This window comes from Prinia subflava, chromosome 1, assembly GCF_021018805.1.
Source record: "Prinia subflava isolate CZ2003 ecotype Zambia chromosome 1, Cam_Psub_1.2, whole genome shotgun sequence".
NCBI classification, from domain to species: domain Eukaryota; kingdom Metazoa; phylum Chordata; class Aves; order Passeriformes; family Cisticolidae; genus Prinia; species Prinia subflava.
Genome location: NC_086247.1, coordinates 22,794,216 through 22,815,770, shown reverse-complemented (window position 1 = coordinate 22,815,770; position 21,555 = coordinate 22,794,216). Strand labels below are relative to the sequence as shown.

The following is a 21,555-nucleotide window of genomic DNA, read 5'->3' as shown; positions in this document are numbered from 1 at the left end:
TCATCACCACCTTGATGAGGAAGGAGAGCCACTATCGACTCCCCTGTCTGGCCAGTTTCTGGCTTAATCCAGCCAAGACAGAAACATCAGTAATGAGACATCAGTCTGGGCAGATTTTGCCTGGACCTGTCTTTCTGGCCTTGAAGAAAGAATGAGATATTCACCAAGATTTTTTGCTGATGTCTGTGTAAGTATGGCTGATGATCTGTACAATGGGAAACTCTGAAAGTAGAAGATCTACGTGTGTTTTAATACAGGCAACTGGTAATGCTTCACTTTGCTGTCTTCAGCTGCTCATTTCATAGAAGATCCAGTTCGGGATTGCAGCCTTGAAGCCCTTCCTAACATATTTCTCACGATGGAAAAGGGAGGGAGGATTGTTCCTTCTGCAAGAAGCTGTGGCTGATGCAGCAGCCTGCATTCCCACAGCCTCTGACATGGGTGTGTCAGAGGCAACAGGGGATGCAGGGAACTCCATGATCCACGGAACAGCTCCACTGGGAGAGCTCAGAGGTGTCCCTTCACTGATGCAGGAGCTATTGCAGATTGTCAGGGTTCTCTTGCAGATTGTCACAGAAGCGAGGATAAGCAGTTTAAGCAAATTGAAGATATGGGGAGGAAGGCGAAGATTTGGGTCCTTGGTTTTCTAGTTGGTAAAGAAATACTCTACTTGATTTGTGTTACAAAGATATTAGTGTTCTTTTCACTTCTTGAAGCAACAGGTTACTTAAATTCACTTTGAAGGTTTGAAAACTTTCTGTGCCTGACATTTTTAGTTAAAAAAAACACCATGATGGGAAAAAAAAATCTGAGTATAGGTCTTGTATCCTGTGTAATCATCTTGCACACATGGAATGCAGAAGTTTAGGTTGATATCTGCTGCTGTGAGGAGCAGGGGGGGTTTGGCTCTCCAAAGCTTGCCTTACAGTGCAGGGGTCCTGTCATGAAGGGTGATAAGCCAAACTTTGTTTATGTTGCAAAGTTGAGCATTCCAGAAGTGTTTCAGACATCTGCACAACTTCATTTAGGGTCTTTTGCCTTGTATGCCACAGACCAGTCCCCAGTTCAGAGACAGCCTCCTCCTTTTGCTTGCTACTCCAGCCCTCCCAGCACGGGACACAGAAGACAGATAATCTTAACTTTCTTGTGACGTTTGAGATGCCTTCTGGCACTGGGAGGTTTGCATGGTCTGGTCCTGGACGGTGCGGTGGGACCTGCAGGAGGCACGTTCCATCTGGAGCAGGAGCTGGGAACAAAGCCCTGTGCCTGAGGCATCCCAAGCAGTGCAAGGTGCCTGTGTTAGGAAGCTCAACGGGACTCCCCTGGCCACAGCTACAAGACTTGCAGTGATTAAAATAAGATTTTGGGCATGTAGCTCCATACAAATATCTGCCTAAAAGTAGGTGTCTCTGAAGCTGAATGTGCCACTTTAAGCCTGGCCCTGTGGGCAGTTTGGGCTCTCCAGGAATGGGTTTTGAATTCTCCATGCTTGTTTGTGCTTTTTCTCTTTTCCTTTTTCCCTGTTGCTGATGAACAGTGATGGTACTTCAGCTTGGGGCCAGGAAGCACGCCAGTATCCTGTAATTGCCTCTGAGACATTTGTTGGGAAGTTGCTTTTGTATAATTGTCTTGTTTTGTTCTCGCCTTGTTTGTTCCCACAGCCTCCTATTACATTAGGACAGTTTGTCCCTTTTGGAAGGTTTTCTAAGCCACTGTAAGGTAATTTCATCTGTGCTGACCATTACTTATAAACCATTGTTTATAAGTGCTTTATATGCAGGTATCCTTAGGGGGTTTTCTTACCACGTGGGCATTTACCAATAGCCTGGGTCTAAAGTGAAGAAAGTGGCACAGGAATAGGAACTGGAGTGCTGTCTTATACTGAGGAAGTAAGTTCTTTTTGTCTGCAGGTAGAGTAGGTGTGTATAATTACAGGAAACTTCGAGCGCTTTTTAACACAAGCACAACTCCCTTTTAGTAGTTGGCCTTAGGTCAATTTTTCTGCTGTTCTGTAACTGATAGGTATTCAAGGCTCTTTTACATAGCAGAGAACTATGAATTTTGAACTGATTTGACTGATTTCTGTCCCATGGCATGATAGATACAGGATGCTTAATTTTAAGCCTTAGTAGATTACACTTCATTCTCATTGTGCATGAGAAGATAACAGTAAAATACACAGTCTGGAGGTTTTACATCTTTCTGGGATAGAGCAAGTTTAAATAGTTGTGTCTTGAGGATTTCAATGACTGTATCACAGTGCAGCTACTCCTTTGGTTTCCTTTCCTCAAAGTGGCACATGAAAAATCTTGTTTCTGAAGCATTATTGTGTTCAGTGTGCATTCTTCTCTACACACTGGCTGGCATTTAGAATGGATCAATGTTACTGTTGATTTCATGACTGTACAGGGTAAAATTAAGAACTGGAGGAGAGTTACAGATCTCCAAGTGTGGAACAATATAATTTTCATAGCAGTCAAGAAGTGACTATAAGAAACAGAGGAAAAGGTAAAAAGTTTACCTGGAAGAATTCTTTTTGGCACATAATACTGTGCTAATTATCCAGCAGAATTGGTTTTCTATACAGTCAAGTCTGCACATTTGGTTTCATGACAGTGACATCCAGGTGCTTATATAGCTGGAATGGCTGCTGTTGTACGGGGCCAGAGAAATACAGCTGCTTCTTGCTGAAAGAGCTCTGCAGTCAGGAATTATGCTGTGTTTGCTATTTTTCCCCTTCCTTATAAACTGTCCAGAGAAATGAGTACTTGGTGTTCCAGACCAGGGAGAGGTCACCTACTTGGTTGGGTTTTACTGTGTCACTGCAAATGAACAGAGGTCTCTTATTGAAACCATCAGTTGCACAAGTATGTGTCTGAAGCCCCAAGTTGTGGGGTTTGAGTTTTTCTTCAGCTCATCTCATTGCAGCTCTAAGATCCTGAGGTTTTTTCTGAGTCTTGTAAATGTGCTGCTGTCACAGTAATTATTCCCCTGAAAGATGCAGATGATCTGCTGGTTTTGTAATGTGCCTCTCCACTATTATTCCAAAACTCACTCAGGCCTACTGGAACTCGATGTCATACGTGCTATTTCAGAGTTTGACTCCCTTGCTTATCATGTGTTGGAAAGTCTGTTCGACTGTTAACTGAGGAGTCTGAATTCAAACATAAAATCAGGACTGTGAGCACCCTGCTAGAATATGCCTCTCTCCATTGATGTGTAGAAGGACCTTTCAGTCCTAAATTTAGCTGCTCTGCATAGAAGTAAAATTAGGTGCTTGAAATACATAGTGACTTTGTCTCCCCACCTCCTTAGTCTCACCTGAGAGTGCCAAAGCTCTGAATTGGATAAACCAGCATGAGGCCAGTGGATTCAAAATGTCGAGTGAACTCTATTTGTAGTGATTAAACCTAATTGTACGTAAGTATTGAGAAGGAAAGGCACGTGTATATGACTCTTCAAGGACTTGCTTTGATCCTTTGTCTCCCTGTGCCAAGCAGAGGGACACAATGAGTAGGAACAGATGCAGATAACATTGGGAAAATACATTAGGTTTCATCCAAGGTTTATGTTATGTTTCAGGCTGTGGAACTTCCCATAAGGCTGGCTGAAACCCCCATCCCATGTAGGACACAACATTGAGATTTGATGACTGCAGGCAACAGCAGAGCTGAGTGAGGAGCAGTGCCAATCTTCTGAGCTCCTGGTCCAGCCCACCATGCTGGGCACTTGCTACACACTCAGAATTTATTGATGAATAAGTACATGGGGCAGGCAGTGCTTTAAAACTAGTTGTCAGCTGAGATGTGTGGATTCAACCGCTGATACCCCTCTCTCTGTTAGGTAGAACTGTTTTGCCTTTGCCACACTGAATTGAATGGTGTAACCTCGTGTGTTTGTGGGACAACCTGTATGACCTCTTCAGTAAAAGCAAGGGTCTCTGTCACCTGAAGGCTGGCATTGGGGCAGGGGTGAAGGTGTCACCTTTTTGGTATCAAAGGTGTGAACAGGTGGTGGATGTTAGTCATGTTTTATATACCATGTCAGAGAGAACTCTGCAACACCTGTGCACAACAGAATTAAGGAAGGTGGAAAGGCTGAGCATTAATCCACTCTGGAAGCCACCTCTTGCGTAAGAGGGGATGCTTACGTCCAGCTGAGGCAGCAGTGTAATCCAGGTGTGACCCTGTCACAAGGCACACTGAGCCTCTGGGAGCTACCTGTCTTTAGCTCTGGTCTCACTCCAACCAGAATCCTGTACCTGGGTCAGAGTGCCCATGGCTCCTTCTTGGTCTTCCCCTGCTTGAATGGAAGCACCTTCTGTTTTCTTGAGCAGGGAGGTCAGCTGCTGATCTGCACAGCTTTTCTGCATAGTGTCTGTGTAGCTCCCTAGAGCAAGGGGCACTTACATGTTAAGCAAAGTTTGTCAGCACAGATTGCATTGTTAAAATGCAATCCCCAGAACCACAGTTTTAATCCCACAGTCATTACAACGTCAAGCAACAAGTCTGAGAAAGATGTCAGCTTTGATGCTGTTGCCTGGGATGCCTTCCAGCCGGAGCAGCCAGACTCCATTGGTGGCATGGGACCACAGCTGCATCCTGTGCTTTCTCTGAGCACCTCTCTTCTGAGGTGCTGGGGTTGCAAAGAGTATGAGAATGAGGGCTCTAATGGGTTACTCCGTTGTGTTTTGGCAAGTCCTCAGGGTATTTATTGCAGTGGTGCATTCAGAGGGGAAGTAAAATGCCAAATAGCTGCCATAACTGGATGTTTCACGGTACTTTCTGTGCTTTGCTTTGAAAATACAAGCCTGAGAGTTGACGTGTGCCAGGATCACTGTGAATGCAGACTGAATCTGTGTTTAATTCCTCTTTAGTGTTGGGGTATAAATAAGAAGTATGTGCCCTGGAAATTTTTCCATCTACTTGCAGAGAAGCAGTAATGGAAGCTCAGCATTGAGACTGATTGATTACTCACAGATTATAGAGCATAAATTGCAGACAGTTTTACTGTTTAAACATTGCTTGGTATTAAACCACTTTTATAGCAGATTGGAAATGCAGATGTCCATTTAATCTGTTTGGCTCCTTCAGTGCTGCATAATGTCATGAATGACAACCTTCTCCAACAAAATGGAAACCTTCAGCTGTGTGATTCAGTGGAGGAGGCTTGAAAGTCAGGGAGAAGCTGGCTCCTTTTAGCAACTCTTACATGAGCTTTAATTTATAGATAATAGGGCTGATTATAAACTGACAATGGGATATCCCAAGATATATAGGATACTGTATGTCTTGTTTATACATCAGTGGTGGATATGAAGTTAATTTCCTAAGATGTTATAAGATGGAGCAATGGTGTGAGATATCCTAAATTATCCCTTTATTTGAATCTCATGTACTGATTTAAAAAAGAACAGACAAAAAAGCAGTACCATTGCACGCATCCCTCAATATGGAGTCTGTATGTACTGAGGTTTTGTGGGCAGATCTTTAAGTGTCGCTTTTATCCTTTTTCTCAGCAAGTGCCGAAGGACTGCTTTTGGCTCTTCCCAACCCAAGTGCTTTCCATTTTGTGTTACCTCTGAAATGTGGCAGTAATGAACACAGGGAGGGGAACAACACAGCCCTCTCCCATCCTCACAAAATGGGGTTTCGAAAAACCAAGTCCCAGTGGCTGGCCAGTGCCTGGTTGGGCTTGCATTGGAGCTGCCACAAAGCAAGTGGGGACAAATTAGTATCCAGAGGGCATGTGCCTGGGGATAGCTTGCTGGAAATTTCTCCACAGCTTTCTGATGACAAAATGAGATGTTTTTTTCTCTGAATGCAAATGTTGTGCCACTTCAAACTGGCCCTGCTGGGAAAGTAATGAAGAAAATGCTGCGGAAACTTTCTGTAAAAGCAAGCTGCAGCTTGCCTGAAGGGATGCCTTTGGCTGGCAGTGCCATTTGCTGCCTGCCTGACTCCAGTGGCTCCTGAGAAGTTGATGTGAGGAGCAGCAGCATTGCCAGGGCCAGCAGCTGTGGGGCTGTGGGCAGGGGTCAGGTGGGATGGACCTTTTCCTCTCCTTTCTGCCCCATGGCCTGCCGTAGAAAAGGGAGTGACCTCCAAAGCAGATTTGGATATTATTAGACCTGCAGAGCATGGCTCGATCCTTCTTTTTAAAATGTAAACCACCTCATGAAGGACGTGGTGTTTGGGGAGAAAATAGTGAGCAAGTTCTGCCTTTCTGGGAGGCATCGAGGCTTCTGACACGGACCTCATTTCAGAAAGTAAGACCTGAGGCATTATCCCACTGCTTTGCCCTGTGTTTTATGTCACTTTTTTTGCTGATATTCTTCATAACCATTAATTTCCCCCTTTCAAACTGACTTAAAAAGAATGAAATGGAGGCTTGTTAAGCCTTTCAGCAGCACACATCGGAGCTGTAAGCCAGTAGTAATCGGCTCTCCCAGGCCATTAGAGGCTTCCTGGGGTTGCTGCGTGGGCCTGTGTGTGCACATGTAATTAGTGCAGGGAGGACAGTCCCTGTCAGGAGCTGGGCTGGGGCTTCACTCTGCAGAGGGGCCATGCTCTGTCAGGCTGTGAGGAGCAGTTTCAGCACAGCAAACCTGGGAGGTGGCAGCATATCTTGATAAGACTTTTTTTTTCTGCAAGCGACGTGCAGCTATGTATTTCACTGGACAAGTATCATTAGTTTTGGTGGGATGTGTCCAGTATAGACTCATGTTTCTTAAATTAAATGTGTTGACAACTCTCCTTTATCAAATGACAGTAGCTGTTCTATTCCTCTGCCTAGTGGTTTTTGTTTATCATGTCATTATGAAGTTGAATGAAGTGACATGACTTTAATTTTCAGCAAAAATGATCTTCACCTTCTCAGTTCTCAAATGCTGCTTGGTCATCATCTGTCCTTCCTCAGCTGTTGTCCCTGAGAAAGGCATAATAAAGTGTTTTTCTGATCTTTACTGTCTTTTCAAAGCAAATAATCAAATGCTGCCTTCCATGATGTAACATGTTGCAATTGCCTCCTTATGTTCTTCCTCCTCAACGTGCCATAAAAAGCTGCTTCCATTTGTGTTGTTTGAAGAATTGGATTTATCAATAACTTCTTGATCTAATTTGCTCATGTATGTTTATGAGGAAACCTGATTTGCACACTTCATGCCCTGCCCTTTGAGGACAGGTTTATTCTTGATCACTCCTGTATGTTTTTTACTAAAAAAACATTACACGAGCTTCCTATACTTTTAGCTGTATAGATGGTTATGTTAAAATGTTGCTTCATGTTGCATTGCTGTCACTTGAAATGCAGTTCTTGACCTCTGTTTTCTTAGATGTACACATGCAAGTTTACACTAGTAATGTTGCAGAACTATTCTGCATCGTCTTGGAGTGGTCTGAATGTCTTGCTGTATGGTCTCCCTACTTAGAGTTTGTACACCTTCCCTCTTTGTCCTTGGATTTTTTTTAAGCTCATAGAACCCAGGGAGGTGAGCAGGTTTGTGCAAGGTCAGGCCTGTTAAGCAGCTGACATGCACAACACTTAGGCTGATGAAACCCATTTTTGCTTGTTTATTTCTAAGTGCTGAGTGACCCTTTTCCTGAAGCAAACAGGAACTAAGAAGTTTTCCAATGCCATCAGTGTAGCAACCTTTTTTATTGCTTGCAGAGAAAAATGTGTGATTTGTATTAAAGTTGTGTTATTAATCTTGGGATACACTTGCAAAGTGCAATTGCTTCAGACATATCTGCAATGAAAATTGAAGGGAATTTGTCCATTTGATTGACAGCTGTATGGAGCAGATTATGTGCTGTATTTCTGAAGCAGAACTGTTGGAAATAAGGTGCAGATAATTGGGATACATCTGCGCTTTATCTAGAATAACACAGGATTGACAGGTTACTTACTCGTTGTGTCTGCTATTTTTGCCACCCTTTAACCATGTTAAGTAGCAGAAAGATGTCAGTGCTGAATTAGTTACTTCCATAGGACGTTGGTTAAAGGCTGTTTTTTATTGTACTTGCAAGCAAGAATTGATAAATTAAAAAATATCCATTCTTTCCATTCTCTCCACAGGGTACAGGTTTAACGAGGAAATAGGAAAGTTGATCTAATACCCAGAAATAAAATACCACTAGCAAAGACTTTGTGGATTAAAGTTTAAATCTCTTTTTTTTTACTCTTCTCTCTGAACAGCTTCCACTCTGTATCTCGGCCCTCAGCTGAGAGTCTAGTTATCAAGTGTGATACAAAAGTTGGTATCAAATCTAAATCTTCTCTGTGCCTGTGTGGCTGTCAGTTGAGTAGATTTTGTGAGGTGCCCTTGGATTAAAACAAGTCATGTCCTAGTAGTTCTGATGACACCAAGGGACAGTATGGGTCACTGGGCACACTTTCAAGCTTTCAAGATACAAAGCTTCAGAGTAAAAGTGCAAGCAAGAGCTGCTCCTCAAACAGGATCTCCTCATAAATATTTTTGTAGGTAGAAAAGTAGAAGAAGCATGGATGTGACTGCTCTACTGTGGCTGTTCATAAGTTACATCCAAGGAAGACTGCTGTGCTAGCACTGGCCTTCTCTGTTGATACGTCCAGGCACAACCCTGCAGAAGACCATGAGCTTGCTTTTTGATGTATGTTGATGTGTATCAGGTTGAGATGAGTGTTTCCTACCATGCCAAACAAGTCTGATCCTCAGGTTGGAGACCTTTATATGATAAGGGATTTAAGAATAGAGCAGTGTTCAGGGTTTGCTTTGAAGTATGAGAAATTTACCTTTCTTTATTATTCTCTTCCTCACCTCCCAAGCCAGGTGATCTATTTTCTTACTTAGTAGGTAAATAGACTTGTCAGGTTCTGTTTCTCTGTTGTGTATCTATATACAAAGAAAGTGTGCAGGTTAGAGAGCATGGTCTCAAACCCACATGGATTCAGTCTGTTTTGTCTGCTGTGCATTCACATTGCCCCCTTTCAGGTGGCTCAGGTGCATGGAAGAATTCCTGGCAGTAGGGCAGTGATCTGTAGGGTATTAGAAGCATAACAGGAAAGCAGAGGAAAAGAAGAATTGAAAAGAGAATTTCACAAACCTCATTCTGGTTTCTGCTTAGTTGCTCCCTGTTTTGTGCTGTACTGTGAGCAGTGCTTTAGCAATCATACAGACAAAGCCTAACAAAGAGACTTGCTTGCTGGCAGAAAGTTGCTTAAAATAACTTACTGAGGATAAAGAGGCTGCCCAGGTCAATAATGCTGTGAAATCCTCAATGTGTAACAGCTCGCAGAGGTTTTGTAGGCATATAGATTTTAAAAGCTTTAGACTGTTGATAAGGCAGTAAAGATTGTAGAGAGGTGCCAACCTTGTATTGATGGTGCTGGGACAGCCATATGAAGTTTTGAGATTTGGCTATAGAAATACAGAAATCTTTGTTCCCTCCAGCAGAACTCCGATTTAAAGTATGAATACTAGAAAAAAAGAAAGAATTCTTCTTTGTTAAAAGATATTTAATACCGTTAAAGAGTCTTTGTTGTATTTTACTCTTCAATCAGATCTATGACTGTTAAAAATGCTGTCAGACAACTTACTTGGCTTGCTTTCCGTTGAATCAAGGGAATAGATCTATAAAATACAGTGTAATTTATCCTTACCTTCATTATGAATGTATTAATTCTTTTGGTGTAAATTTTATATAGCATTATTTTTAAAACATCAGCTGAAGGTAGTCGATATGAAGCTTATTTCAGTTCTGTTAAAAGTAGTTGCAGATGTGGACTGGGAGAGATTGTTCTCTAATTATTACTAAAACTTGAATTAAATCAACAGCTTTCTTAGCCGTGCTTTAAACCAAAAAACTGTGTGCTGTTTGAAGGTGGTCCCTTATGTAATTCCAGTTAAAACTTTAGGTTTTGAGAAATTCCTGTATCTTCAGAGTGTTTTGATCTATGTTCTGCCATATCCATGTGCACAGCTCATAGGGAGGCAGTAGCACAAGGGAAAGAAGCAGGAGGGGACACCTGTGTAGGAAGTCCAGAGTCAGCCCTTCCACTGCTTGTGGAGTAGCCCTTTTATTTTAGTGCACCTTTAACTGCACGGTTTCAGCCTGATGCACTCCACGTCCATGTACATTTGTGGGGGTTTTTAAGAGCAGACACCTTCGCTGGTTCTTCTCAGGAATAAGAATGCTTGTTAATTGTTACGTGAGTGGAAGTGCAGGTATGGAGGCTCCCAGCAGACTGCCTCAGCAAGGCTCTGCCTTGGTTTGTCTTGCTGTGCCATTGATACAGGCAGCCGTGTGGGGAGAAATTCCTAACGATATAGCTGAAATTCTCTTATAGTGGTTCTGCTCAGTATTTCCATCTAGTTTCTGAATGCAGCTCTGAGCTGTGTATGTCTTCAGAAGAAATTGTCGCCGTGGTTCCCTTGTCCAGTCTGATGCTGCACTGCAAGCCCCAGAGAGTCAGGAAAGTCAAAGACAGAGGGAGGGTAGGAGAGAAAATCCTTCCTTGTTGCCTCAGCCCCAGCTGGCTAGGAATTTGTCTGGCATTGCTGGCAGGATGCTGTGTCCCTCCCAGCACAACCTGTCTGCCCTCTTTGGCTGAGGAGCCAGGCAGGCTTGTGTTGGTTCTCTCTGGTTCCTTTTCCCTGGTGGAAGGAGGGGAGTCATGCCTGAGGGGCACCAAACCAGACAGAAGACTTCTTCTGAAGCCACCCCATCTCTGATTTCACTCAACTGCTTTTATAATGCAACTTATTAGAATGATGTTTTATCCCATGTGAAGTAAACTCATTTCTTATCTTTGTAGGCATCAAAGAGGATATGCAAACCAAGCCTTTGTAGCAAAAATTCAGTTAAGTAAGATGCGACCAGAGTGCTGAATCCAACAATTTAATCTTGGAAACCAGTGAGATGAGTTGACACCTGGAATAGCAATAAAATCATCTTTGTTGTCTTTCTGTTTGGGGATCTGGAATACAAAGAGGTGTCTCACATAGATGTACCTGGTGCCTCAATGGTATCTGTGTTTGCTGTTTGTGTCTGACAAGCCTGTACCAGTGGGAAGAGTAGCAGTGATACCATTTATCCATCTGGCAGCACAGACTGTGCCATAATTTAACCAAGTTTTGAATTTGCCAGTGCTTTTGACCTAGGACAAACTAATCCTCTACCTCTGTGCTTCTAGCCACCACCCAACAAGTTGGAAGTAGTTACCTGAATAAATAAAATTATTGTTTTCCTGGACTGGAGAAAGAAGTGGGCACATCCAGCATGTTCTGGCTAATACAAAATTCACATTGACTGCAGTTCAGTTTGCATTTTGCATCATTATACAGTACCACTTTCAAGAGGAATATCTACTCTATTAACACCCAAAGTGATATAAAGATGATGATTTGTGTGTTTTTAGATATTTGTTTCAAGAGTGATTAATCGTTCTTGTGTTGAGTGCCCAGTCTACATATTCTGTTGCAGTGAAACTGAGACATGGTACAAAGGTGTTCCATTTAAGCATACTTACAGCTTATTTGAGCCCTAGTTCCCTTAACTAATAATCTAGTGAGCCTGGGATGTAAATGTGCTGCCACCAGCATTCCTCTCTGTTCTAGAGAATCCAGGTTTCTTTTAATTTAGTGGAATTCATCTTCTGAAATAGGTTGCACGTATTTTTGGGAGGGAGGGAAGTTCTTACAGCTAATTCCTACAATTGCACACAATTCTAGAAAGATGAAGCAGATTGTAGATCTACCAGTAGTCATTTTTCTGCTTGTGGGGAGCTTTGGTGAGTGCTTTGCAGGAGTGCTGGTGGCTGCAGGTGACAAACAGACCTTGTCACAGACCTTGTTGTTCAGTGAGTAAGGCCCTGTTGAATAACAGACTATGCATTACAGAACTGGAAATGCTCACTCCTGAAACTGTGAAGTCTGATTCCTCCTCATCTCTGACAAACCTCAGCTGCCATACATAACAATGGCTAGCAGTATTTAATTGCTGGTTAATGTAACCATAATCATATATTTGTTTTATATGTAACTTTCCTGTTTATGCAGAAGGGATGTAATTGATTGAGACAGTTTATTGCTAATTCTTGCTACCAGTGGCAAAGAGATCTCAATTTAAATGATTGTTAGTTGACTCTCAGTTCCTCACATGGGGTTATTTTGCTGAAATCCATGGACTGGAAAGGAATCAATATGAGGCTTCTGAAACCTGGTGGAGGTTTGCAGTGCTCCCACTACGATTGATTACAGCTGCTTTTGTAGAGCTTTAAAAAGAACAATCTGTATTAAAAACGTTATTCTTTGGTATGAACTAGAACAACTCCAAATAGGTTTCCATGGGGCCTGCCCTGCAATTTGACCACTTCAAGGGATTGCAGTAATCACCAGTGGGCCAGGGCAGTGAGGCAGAGGAAAGGCTATTAGGTGGGAAGTTATCGGCATGCATGCCAAAGAGGTTACCCTGGCAGCTTTAATCATTCAATCACACTCTCAAGAGGAGGGAGGGAAATACAAGTGTTAGCTCTTCTGATTGATTAGCAAAAAGGATCAGTAAAGCATGAAAGGAGAGAGGAGGTGTGTGTGGAAGAGCCAGGATGAATTAGACTTAAAAGCATTGACTGGGGCAGGTACTTGCAGTTATGACCTCTACACCAAAAGCTACCTGCTTCTTCTGTTGCTTTCAGACTTGGGACTGGTGATTCAGAGACAGGCTGACCTCTTCATTCAGCATTTTCAAAGGCGTGCATTTAGCTTCTCAGTCATAGCTATGCCTTAAATTTAACCTGTCTGCACGTGGGCTGATGTGTCCTTAAAAAACTGATTAGCATTTTGAGCTGTGACAACAATTTGCATGGTGATTTTGATCCTATTTTTAGGGAAACCAGTGGATGCTTCTTGGAAAATGTGCAGGAAATTGCTGTGCTAATTGAGATAAATCAATCTGTGATGCACAGTGCTAGCTGCTGGCTTCTGATGCTGTTTTGCCTGTATATTGCCCTTTAATATTACAGTCTGGAGTAGCACTTTGGAAGCTGATCCAGCTGTAGCCCCTTTAAAATAGTTTCCCTGCTGTATCATGCCTATGTCAAAGGCAGAGTTGAAGAATAAACTCTTCTTTGCACCAATTGATGGCTTGGCATGGAAGCTTGGAAGGGCTCTGAACCTTGTAATTTGGGGATACCCAGAGAAACTTTGATACTGAACTGCTTCTGCATGGGAATAGGGAATTGATATGTACTCTGATTGACTGTTCAGAATCTTGAGGTTTTGAAGGTGAAGGAGACAACTGCAGTGTTCATTTCTGGGTTTCACATACAAGAAAAGACTGTATGATGTGGAGTTAGAGAACATAAAGCATAGGGGTTTGCATAAACAGCACAGCAGTATTGTTTCACTCAGTTGACATCACATTTGGTGGGCCCCTCTATAGTTTCTAAGTAACCATCTTGAAGTTGGAGTAAGTTTTATGTGGTCATGGAATTAGGAAGGTCTCTTGGTCCTAACCTGTGTAGAACTGCTCTTCAGTGTGGCAAAGTGATGGCAAAGACCCACAGAAGTAAAGGTCGGTCTTTGCAGGAGGTTATTATAACTGAATGAAGATACAGGTATCTTTCTCAAGGTAGATGATGAATATATCTTTGTGGTGGTGTAACAATGGTCTCATTCAGCTAGCAGTCCTGTAACACTACTCATGAGCTTGAGCCTAATTTAATAGCCTAGGCAGCTTGTGGGGTAACCGATGTGTGGACTGTGGAGGAAGTTGTTTGATCTGTCCTTCATCACAGATCATGCTGTTGGTACTTGTGTCAGGACAGAGAGCTCCACCTCATCTTGCTGCTATGCTTCCTCATCTCCCTTCTGCATCTTCATACAGCAACCTCTGTCCCACCATGGGCAAGACAATTTCTGGGCAAGGACTAAAGTTCGGTCTCGTTGTGCATCTAGTAGATAAATGATACACAGCTGGCAATCAGACACTGTGAAAATAAATAGAAAGATAGAGGCTTTTCCCATTGGAATTCATCACAAACAGGTCAGAACATCAGAGGACATTTATCTTTCTCCTCAGGATAGGAGAAGCTTTAGCTCCAAAGCTGTAAGCAGGCCAAAGACCCACTGCACAGATCTGTGAGTCTTTATAATGGGTAGAAAAACATTTAAGGTTAAACAAGATTTCCTGTTACCATTTTTAAGTTCTGTTGCCACGCAGTGTACCATACGGCATGTAATTGCACATTAGGGAATATTTCTAAAGGCACAGATGACTGTTAGAAAACAGGCACATGAGTTTCTGTGGCTTCGTAAAGAGTGTGAACTTAAACCTATCAGCTGCAGCACTGTAGTTTCTTTGGTGTGTGTAAGTGAACAGTAGCTGACGTGGTGGTGGCTTGTTGGTGTCTCCTTGGATGTGGTGTGTTTTTCTCAGTGTGAGCCATGACATAGACTGCTGAAATGCCTGACACCAGCTAGAGTTGTTTCATTAATGCCGTCCCTGTCAAACATGCCTCTGTTTTGGTAATTAGTCTGGCGTAACATATTGTGTGCATCCTGAAAGCCAGCATATTTAGACTCTTGGCTCTGACATGAGGCAATCTCTGTATATCAGCTCTTTTGGTAGACTTCTCCATTGTGGAACACTAGCAGTAGTAGAAGCAGTTTGCAGTACTTGTGTTTATTTTAGGCTTTCTGCCTTTCCTCAACAACCATGAGCAGTCAAACCCTTTCTTTATCTGTCGTGAGAGATTGGAGGCCTAAAGCTATAGTTTTGTGCAGGAGGTACAAGGAGCGTGAATAATCTTTCTGGCAGGTGCTCCAGCCGCAGGAGTGGCTCTGCTGTGCACCGTACACGATGGCAGCGCCACTGCTGGCACCAACACCATCCCCAGAGGCAAACACTGCCCTGGGAGGGACCCCCATACAAAGCCAGTTTGGTCTTTCACTCTTACCTGAGGAAGGACTGCAAATGTCCTCTAAGATTTTAAAAATACCTGTGGAAATGAGCTCTCCAGAATGAGTCATGGCAGTCAAGGCTTGTTATTTAGTTGGCCAAAGGCAGCAGTGGAGGAAGGGGTGGCTTTTGCACTTCCAGGCAGTTCCCATTGCAAGGTTTCACCTTGGGTGTGCTGATGGGTACGAGGACTGGCAAGGGTTTTAAGCCATTTCGAGGTAAAATTGGGAGATGGTAACTATCAGAATGATTCAGGGGAAATGAGCAGTACAGATATTGTCTTCTGTATGAAATCCTTGCTCTCAAACTTGGAAGATTCAATCTGGGGCCTGTCGTTATGGAAAGGGTATTTTGGCTGTGATCACAGTGACCCTGACAGTGGTGCAGGGCAGATCTCCTGCAGCCAGTACCTGCTCCACTGATATCAGCATTTGGGAGTCCTTGAGTGCTGTGCTTAATTGGTGTCACCAATTATTAGCATCTTATTTCCCAGAAAATCCCACAACCGTACATCCCACCAGCACTTTCATTGAAGGCTCCACCATGGTTGGCACAGTGCCCCTGAGGTGGGGTTTGCTGGGAAGACTTTATCCTGTGAGTCCTTAAAAGTGGGCAATATCACCTTGGAAGGAAATAATGGGAAATATTTCTTTCCTTTTCTGCTGTGGCTAGCTGTAGGGAATATCAGTGAAAGGAAAGGAGACATCTGTACTAAGATAGTCAGTGGTAAACATACCTTGTAACAAAATCCTCTGTCAAAATTACATGTTTGTGGCTGGATACATGTGGGCAGCATAGGAAGTTGCAGACTGAAGGAGCCAGGAAAGGCTCATTTCTGAGAACCAGTAACACAATGAGAAATGGATGGTGGATGCTCTTCTGGTCAGCATGTTTCTCTGGGAAAACATGGTGTTTTGAGGTGGAAATCCAATTTTGAAGTTTTGTTCTTCATTTTTGTTTGTTTGTTTAAAGTCATGCTGCTCATTCCTGGACAAGGTTAACTAATCTTAATGGGACAGTGTCACCTTTCCTAGTGTGATGAAAGAAAGCAAAGAACTAGCAAGCGATGATGGGAAGATACCTGCCAGCTTCAAGGTCAGCAATGCTGAGGTCTGTTAGGACCAAATCCTGTTGCATGGCAGATCATAGTTCCTTTTGCAGGAAGCCTAGAAGGAAATCCAGCTTCCACACACAATTGCCTTTTCTCCAGCCTTCAGTGGGAATCTCTGCAGTGGCTCTCAGGCTTTAGATGAATGCATTCACATAGTTAGCTTTTCAAAATTGTAGTGTATGTGAAGAGTATAGCACTTTAGTGAACTCAGACTCACCAGCTGAGCATGCTTTTATACAAGCGTATATGAGATTGCATTATGTGTTAATAGAAGAGAAAATCTGTTTTCTTTCTCCTTTCTTACATGGAAGAACTCTGCCTAATCAACAGCTGTAATGCTTGCAAGTTTTCAGAGACTTCTGGCTTAGATATTTGTAACACATCACTCTTAAAATATTAGTCTCTGGTTCTCTGCATACAAAATGGGTTACATCTAAAAGAATTCCATCTGGGGAGAAAGGAAGTATCGTTAGTAACACAGCTGCAAACCTCAAATTCTCTGTCCCATGCATATACCCAAGGACAGAGAAGAAAAATTTGAGTTCATCTGTAAATAATAAAGCATTTCCTTCCACGTGTCAGCTACTCCTTGCTCCAGTGTCTGAGTCTCGACAGCCACGACAGCCATGGTAGACATTACTCCTTCATTGCTGCTCACTTCAGCTTTCTTGGCTTCATCCACCTGGCATAAAAGTCTTCAATGCCTTACTCCTAAACCACCTCCATGGAATGGGAGGACTGACAGTAACAGCAGCCCTGGAAAAGGGAATGGCTATGACAAGGCACTTTGTATTTTTTTCAAACAAAATGTGCTCTTAGTTCCCAACCCTCCCATTGTCTGATGATTGTTCTCAGTTTGTTGTCATTGTAATTTTGATTTATGTCTTTTATGAGATGATGAGACGAGTAAAAGGCGGTTTTTTTGCTTTGTTTCCTCTCTCAGTGTCAAAATTAGGGGTTTGGGTTTGTTGTTGGTTTTTGTTTTGTTTCTTTGTTGTTTTTTTTTTAATATGTCCTGGATGATCCCAGTTTATTAAATTAAAAATACTGTAAATGTAAAGTATAGTGAAATAAAGACACTGAGTTTTCAAATTTGACATATTATTGGTATGGAAATATCTTTTATCTAGTACTTAATAGATGCTAATCTACACTACTTCCATGAGATTTAGATTTATGCCAATGTAGTCAATAACCAGGCAGGAATCAGTGATCATTGGTATGTAGCATGTGAAGTATTTAGGTCACAGGATTTTGCAGCATTATATTCTTGGAATAAAAATGTAAGTGGGATAACAAAGATAGACGAGAATGCAATCTCTGTCCAGAGGTAACGAGCAGTTTTTGTGGCTTCAGGGCCAGATTAAAGGGCTGATAACAGAGACATCCTTGCCTGCTGTTTTAATAGGTCTGCAAATAAGGCTGTTACTTAAAAGTGACATGAGTGCTCTCATTTCAATTGTTAGCCACAGGAAATAGTCACTTAAAATGTGGTCTTCATAATACCTAAAAATAGTTTTATGGAACTAGAATTTGCTAACTTTTTATTTTTCCTCCTAAATATATTGAAATGCTAGTAAAGACCTTTCTGTGTCCAAGCCTGCTGACAACAGATTTGTTTTCCCAACTTGTCTTTTGTGAACATCCTGGAAGTAGTCCATGGACCCCCATGGATTCCCAGCTGACAAGTGAGAAAACATTTCTAGAGCAAATACTAAATCAAGTTTATTTTAACATAGCATAGCATAAGATTGTAAAGCATAGCTTCAGTGCTTGGCACTGCTTTAAACACCATAAAGTATTCTTTTATTTTCATTCTTTTTCACTAATTTTTCTATGCTCAATCTTCACAGAGTTATTTTTAATGGCTGTGGGTATTTTTGTTAACTGTTGGGCTTTTCTTTTTATTTTGAGCCTTAAGGCAGTTTTTGTTACCAACTGGTGTAAGGCATCTATGTGTTTCTGAGCAACTGGGATAAAAGGACGAAGCTGTGGGTGCAGAGGGGGTGCTTCTGCCCTGAGTGTAGTAGCCAGCTTGCAAAGAATGCAGTGCAGTGAATGCATTTACCTAATGCTTGGAGATTTTTGAGCTAGAGTGTGCTTCCTTTGCCTTTGATTTGAGAGGATGCTCACGTCCTGCCCAAGTTCCACCAGACAAGAATCATTAGTACATTAGAAACAGGCTGAACTGAGACAAGGGGCTCTGGTCAGAGAGGCTGCAAAGCATCATCCTCAGGTGGAGCTTGATGGCTGATCTGAATGCATTTGGAATTCACTGTACCATGTATTTCTTCTGATAGTAAATATTGTACTGGTTCTGTAAGACTGTGGGGTTTGCTCTTTCTGATGGAGTTGTGCCATCCACAGTACTAGATATCTAATAATGTTTCATTTGGTATTCTTTGCATCCCCAGAATAAAATACTGCAGATGCTCAAATTCCTGCTGAAAGCTGCCCAGGCTTCACTTCCATTTCTGTTCCTCTGTGTTCAGCTGGTTTAAATCCTGAGAACATCTCAGCATAGTGAGAAATAAAAGCTTTTGGCAGCTGAAGAGATATAATTCATTGAAAGAAAGAGAGTGAATATGATGGTGGGGAGCCTGGCTGACCAGGCACTTGCAGCTTGGGCTGGGTTGGGTTAGCTGCTCATCTGTCTTACAGAAACTGAATTGTTAGAAGAACTGTCACAAGTAATTTCTGTCTTTTCTGAGTTCTGTGAGGCTGGAAGGAGCAAGAAAGCTGGATGGTTGTTTTGAGCAGGGAAGGAGAAGTGGGTGTTTGGGTTTTGAATCCTACGGATACAGTTTGCTTCTGATACAGACAGAAGTTGGAAATGGTCTATGGAATAAATTTATTGATAAATTCGTATTTTTACTGAACACTAAAGATTCTGGGTATGGCTGTGTGATGCTTCTGTTCTCATGAAAGACTAGTTTTCATTCCCTTACTTTTTCAAACTCAGGCTGTTTCTCTCCTCTTGCCCAAAGCAACTCCCATTGTTGGGAAATTTCTGCATTAAAGATATTAATTTTTTCCCCCCAATTTAGCATTGGGTAGCTTTCACTGCCTGTGATACCTTTTTGCCATTTCTATACTCTCAGCCAACCACCTGCATTTCCTTTAAAAAAGTTTTGTTTTTTCCTGCCTGATACCGAGGAGTGGTCTGTTTTGTACCATGACTGTGCCTGGAAGCGGGACAGGGTGAAGTGGCCTGGTCCATTGTGGCAGCTGGATCGGGAGCAGGGAATCTGTCCTGTGACAGGGAGTTGTTTTCCTATACGGAAACAGTCTCAGTGGGTCTTAATTACAATACCACCTAAACACCTACTAAGGTACTCCATGGCTTCCTTTGGAGACATCTTTTAAAGGAATTAAGTTGTTTGATAGTGACCACACATCATCTTGAATTTCTGCTTTGGACTGCAGCCAGTTCCAGGCAGACAATGTGAACTAACAGCAGCAGAATCAGAGCAGGTCTTTGTAAGCTCACCTTAATAACAGGGCACTTTTGTCCCCTCTTCATATCCCCCACGTAAAAGTGGCGAAAGGAGTAGACTGTGACCAAGAATTATGTGGGTTTTCTTTTCCTCTGTAGGAGAGAACTACAGGGGTAATAATATTTTAGTTCAGAGCTGTTCAGAGAAATGCTAGGCACCGCCCATGCAAAGGTCTTTTACTCTGAAATACACTAATACTCAGGATGGCCTTTCTGCTTTACATAAAGAATAATTTTTTTATTGTAGATCAAACTGAAGAGCAGTGTTTTCCTGTGAAGAAGCTTTAAACAGGAATCTGTTGCCAGAAAAAGAATCTTAAAAGAAATCACGAATATCTTCAACAACAATTTTAGACCTCTGGGGGAAAAGTTACTTTGTAAAGTCAGATGTGAGTCTTTGCACACAGGAGTCATCCCACTCACCGTTTGGTACTCCTTTAGGAAAGCTACAGTGAATGTTGAGTGGAATAAAAGGAGCAGTCAGTGCCATGCAGTAATAAATAAATTTGAAACCTTTGTGACTCAGAGCACCAGAACTGAGTGCTTATATGAGATACTGAATAGATGAATTTTGGTATAGCATTTTGTTATTTAGGATTTTTTACTTGAAAGTCCATTAATAACTGTCTTTTTTTTTTTCCAAATTCATGACAAACAGGAGTTGACAGAAGTGCTGGTTAAAGTAATAGGAGTAATAGTACCAGGTACCTTCTCAGCCATCCAGGATACTTGGCTCTCCCAAGGAAGTTTATTCTCTGTTAAGAAAGCACAAGCTGAGGTGGAGGAAGACAATTCTTAGTCTTTTTAAGCCTGAATTGTCAATTTAAAAGGTGCCTGGTACCTTGTTCTTTTTTGAGCTCATTTTAACAGAATCTCTCTTTAGTGGGAAAGTAGTTGCAGACAAAGAAATGTGATGATAGTCACAAGAAACCAGATTTTTGGCCTGTTGAAGATGCAGTTAAATTTTAGGAGAGATGTGTGCATTTAGGAATAGGATGCTGTTTGATCTGGCTGGAAACATCATAATCCTTAATCAATAGCACTGTTTTAGAAACATTTGTAGTCATTCATTCATTCTAACTACTACTAGAGAGTTTCATGAGGTTTGGCGTGATTAAACTCTGAGATAGTTTTTGATGCATGCTTTTGTTCCTTCTCATCTGAGATCAAATGAACAGACTTCATGTGACAGCCTATAGATTTGTGTATTTGAGATCCTGACAGAGGGCTTCAGTCCTGGGATTTGCTTCTTGTTACAGAAGCTCTGCAGAGTATATTTGCCAATCCTGTTTATTCATTCATGCATTTAATGAGATGAATTGTGGTTTTCATTTTGCAGCCTTTGGTTTGGTTTTTTTTTTTCATTTTGTAATGCAGTAATTTTTACAAATTTCTTTAACAAGTTAGATGAACGCATGGCATAAACTGAAAGTACAAACTTCAGTGTGCCACCATCAACTTAAAAAATAGAACTGAAGACGAAGAGAATGCTACACTGGAGAACTGTTATCTTTTTAACCATTCCCTCTTATCTGTTTTCCAGAGAACAGATTTGACCTCTGATAAAGATTTATACCTTGACAACAGCTCTGTTGAAGAAGCATCAGGCGTCTATCCAATTGATGATGATGATTATTCTTCCGGGTCAGGTTCAGGTGAGGCATGTCACAAATTGGTTTTTAAAAGTGTAAGAAGTAATGCAATTATTGGAAGGAAATCTGTACAATTTTGCTTTATAAGCTGGAGATTATATTTTCAGTGAATATTGTGAGTGCTTTGCTATTTACAGAGCACTGGGCACCCCTGTGGGCTGGGTTTTAAGTATTAACTTTCTGCTCTTTTCTTTTACTCCTTAGTTGCATCATTTCACTGTGTTATTTTTTTCTCTGCTGGCTGTCTCCATTCCTTCTGATTTCTGTGAGGATCTCCCTGGAGTTTAGAAATAAGGACTAGAGAAGGCTTAGTGCTCCCACAACGTAATACTAATTTAGGACTCTGTAAGAAAACATTGC

At 41.9% G+C, this 21,555-nt stretch overlaps 1 protein-coding gene across 1 annotated transcript in view; it reads left to right on the top strand.

Annotated features, from left to right (window-relative positions):
* The window catches only part of SDC2 (syndecan 2), a 59,700-nt gene that overhangs the window by 26,433 nt on the left and 11,712 nt on the right, over positions 1-21,555 (top strand). The window contains exon 2 of the mRNA XM_063390586.1: positions 21,087-21,198. Coding sequence (XP_063246656.1) covers positions 21,087-21,198 — 112 coding nt within the window. The remainder of the gene's footprint in view (positions 1-21,086; positions 21,199-21,555) is intronic.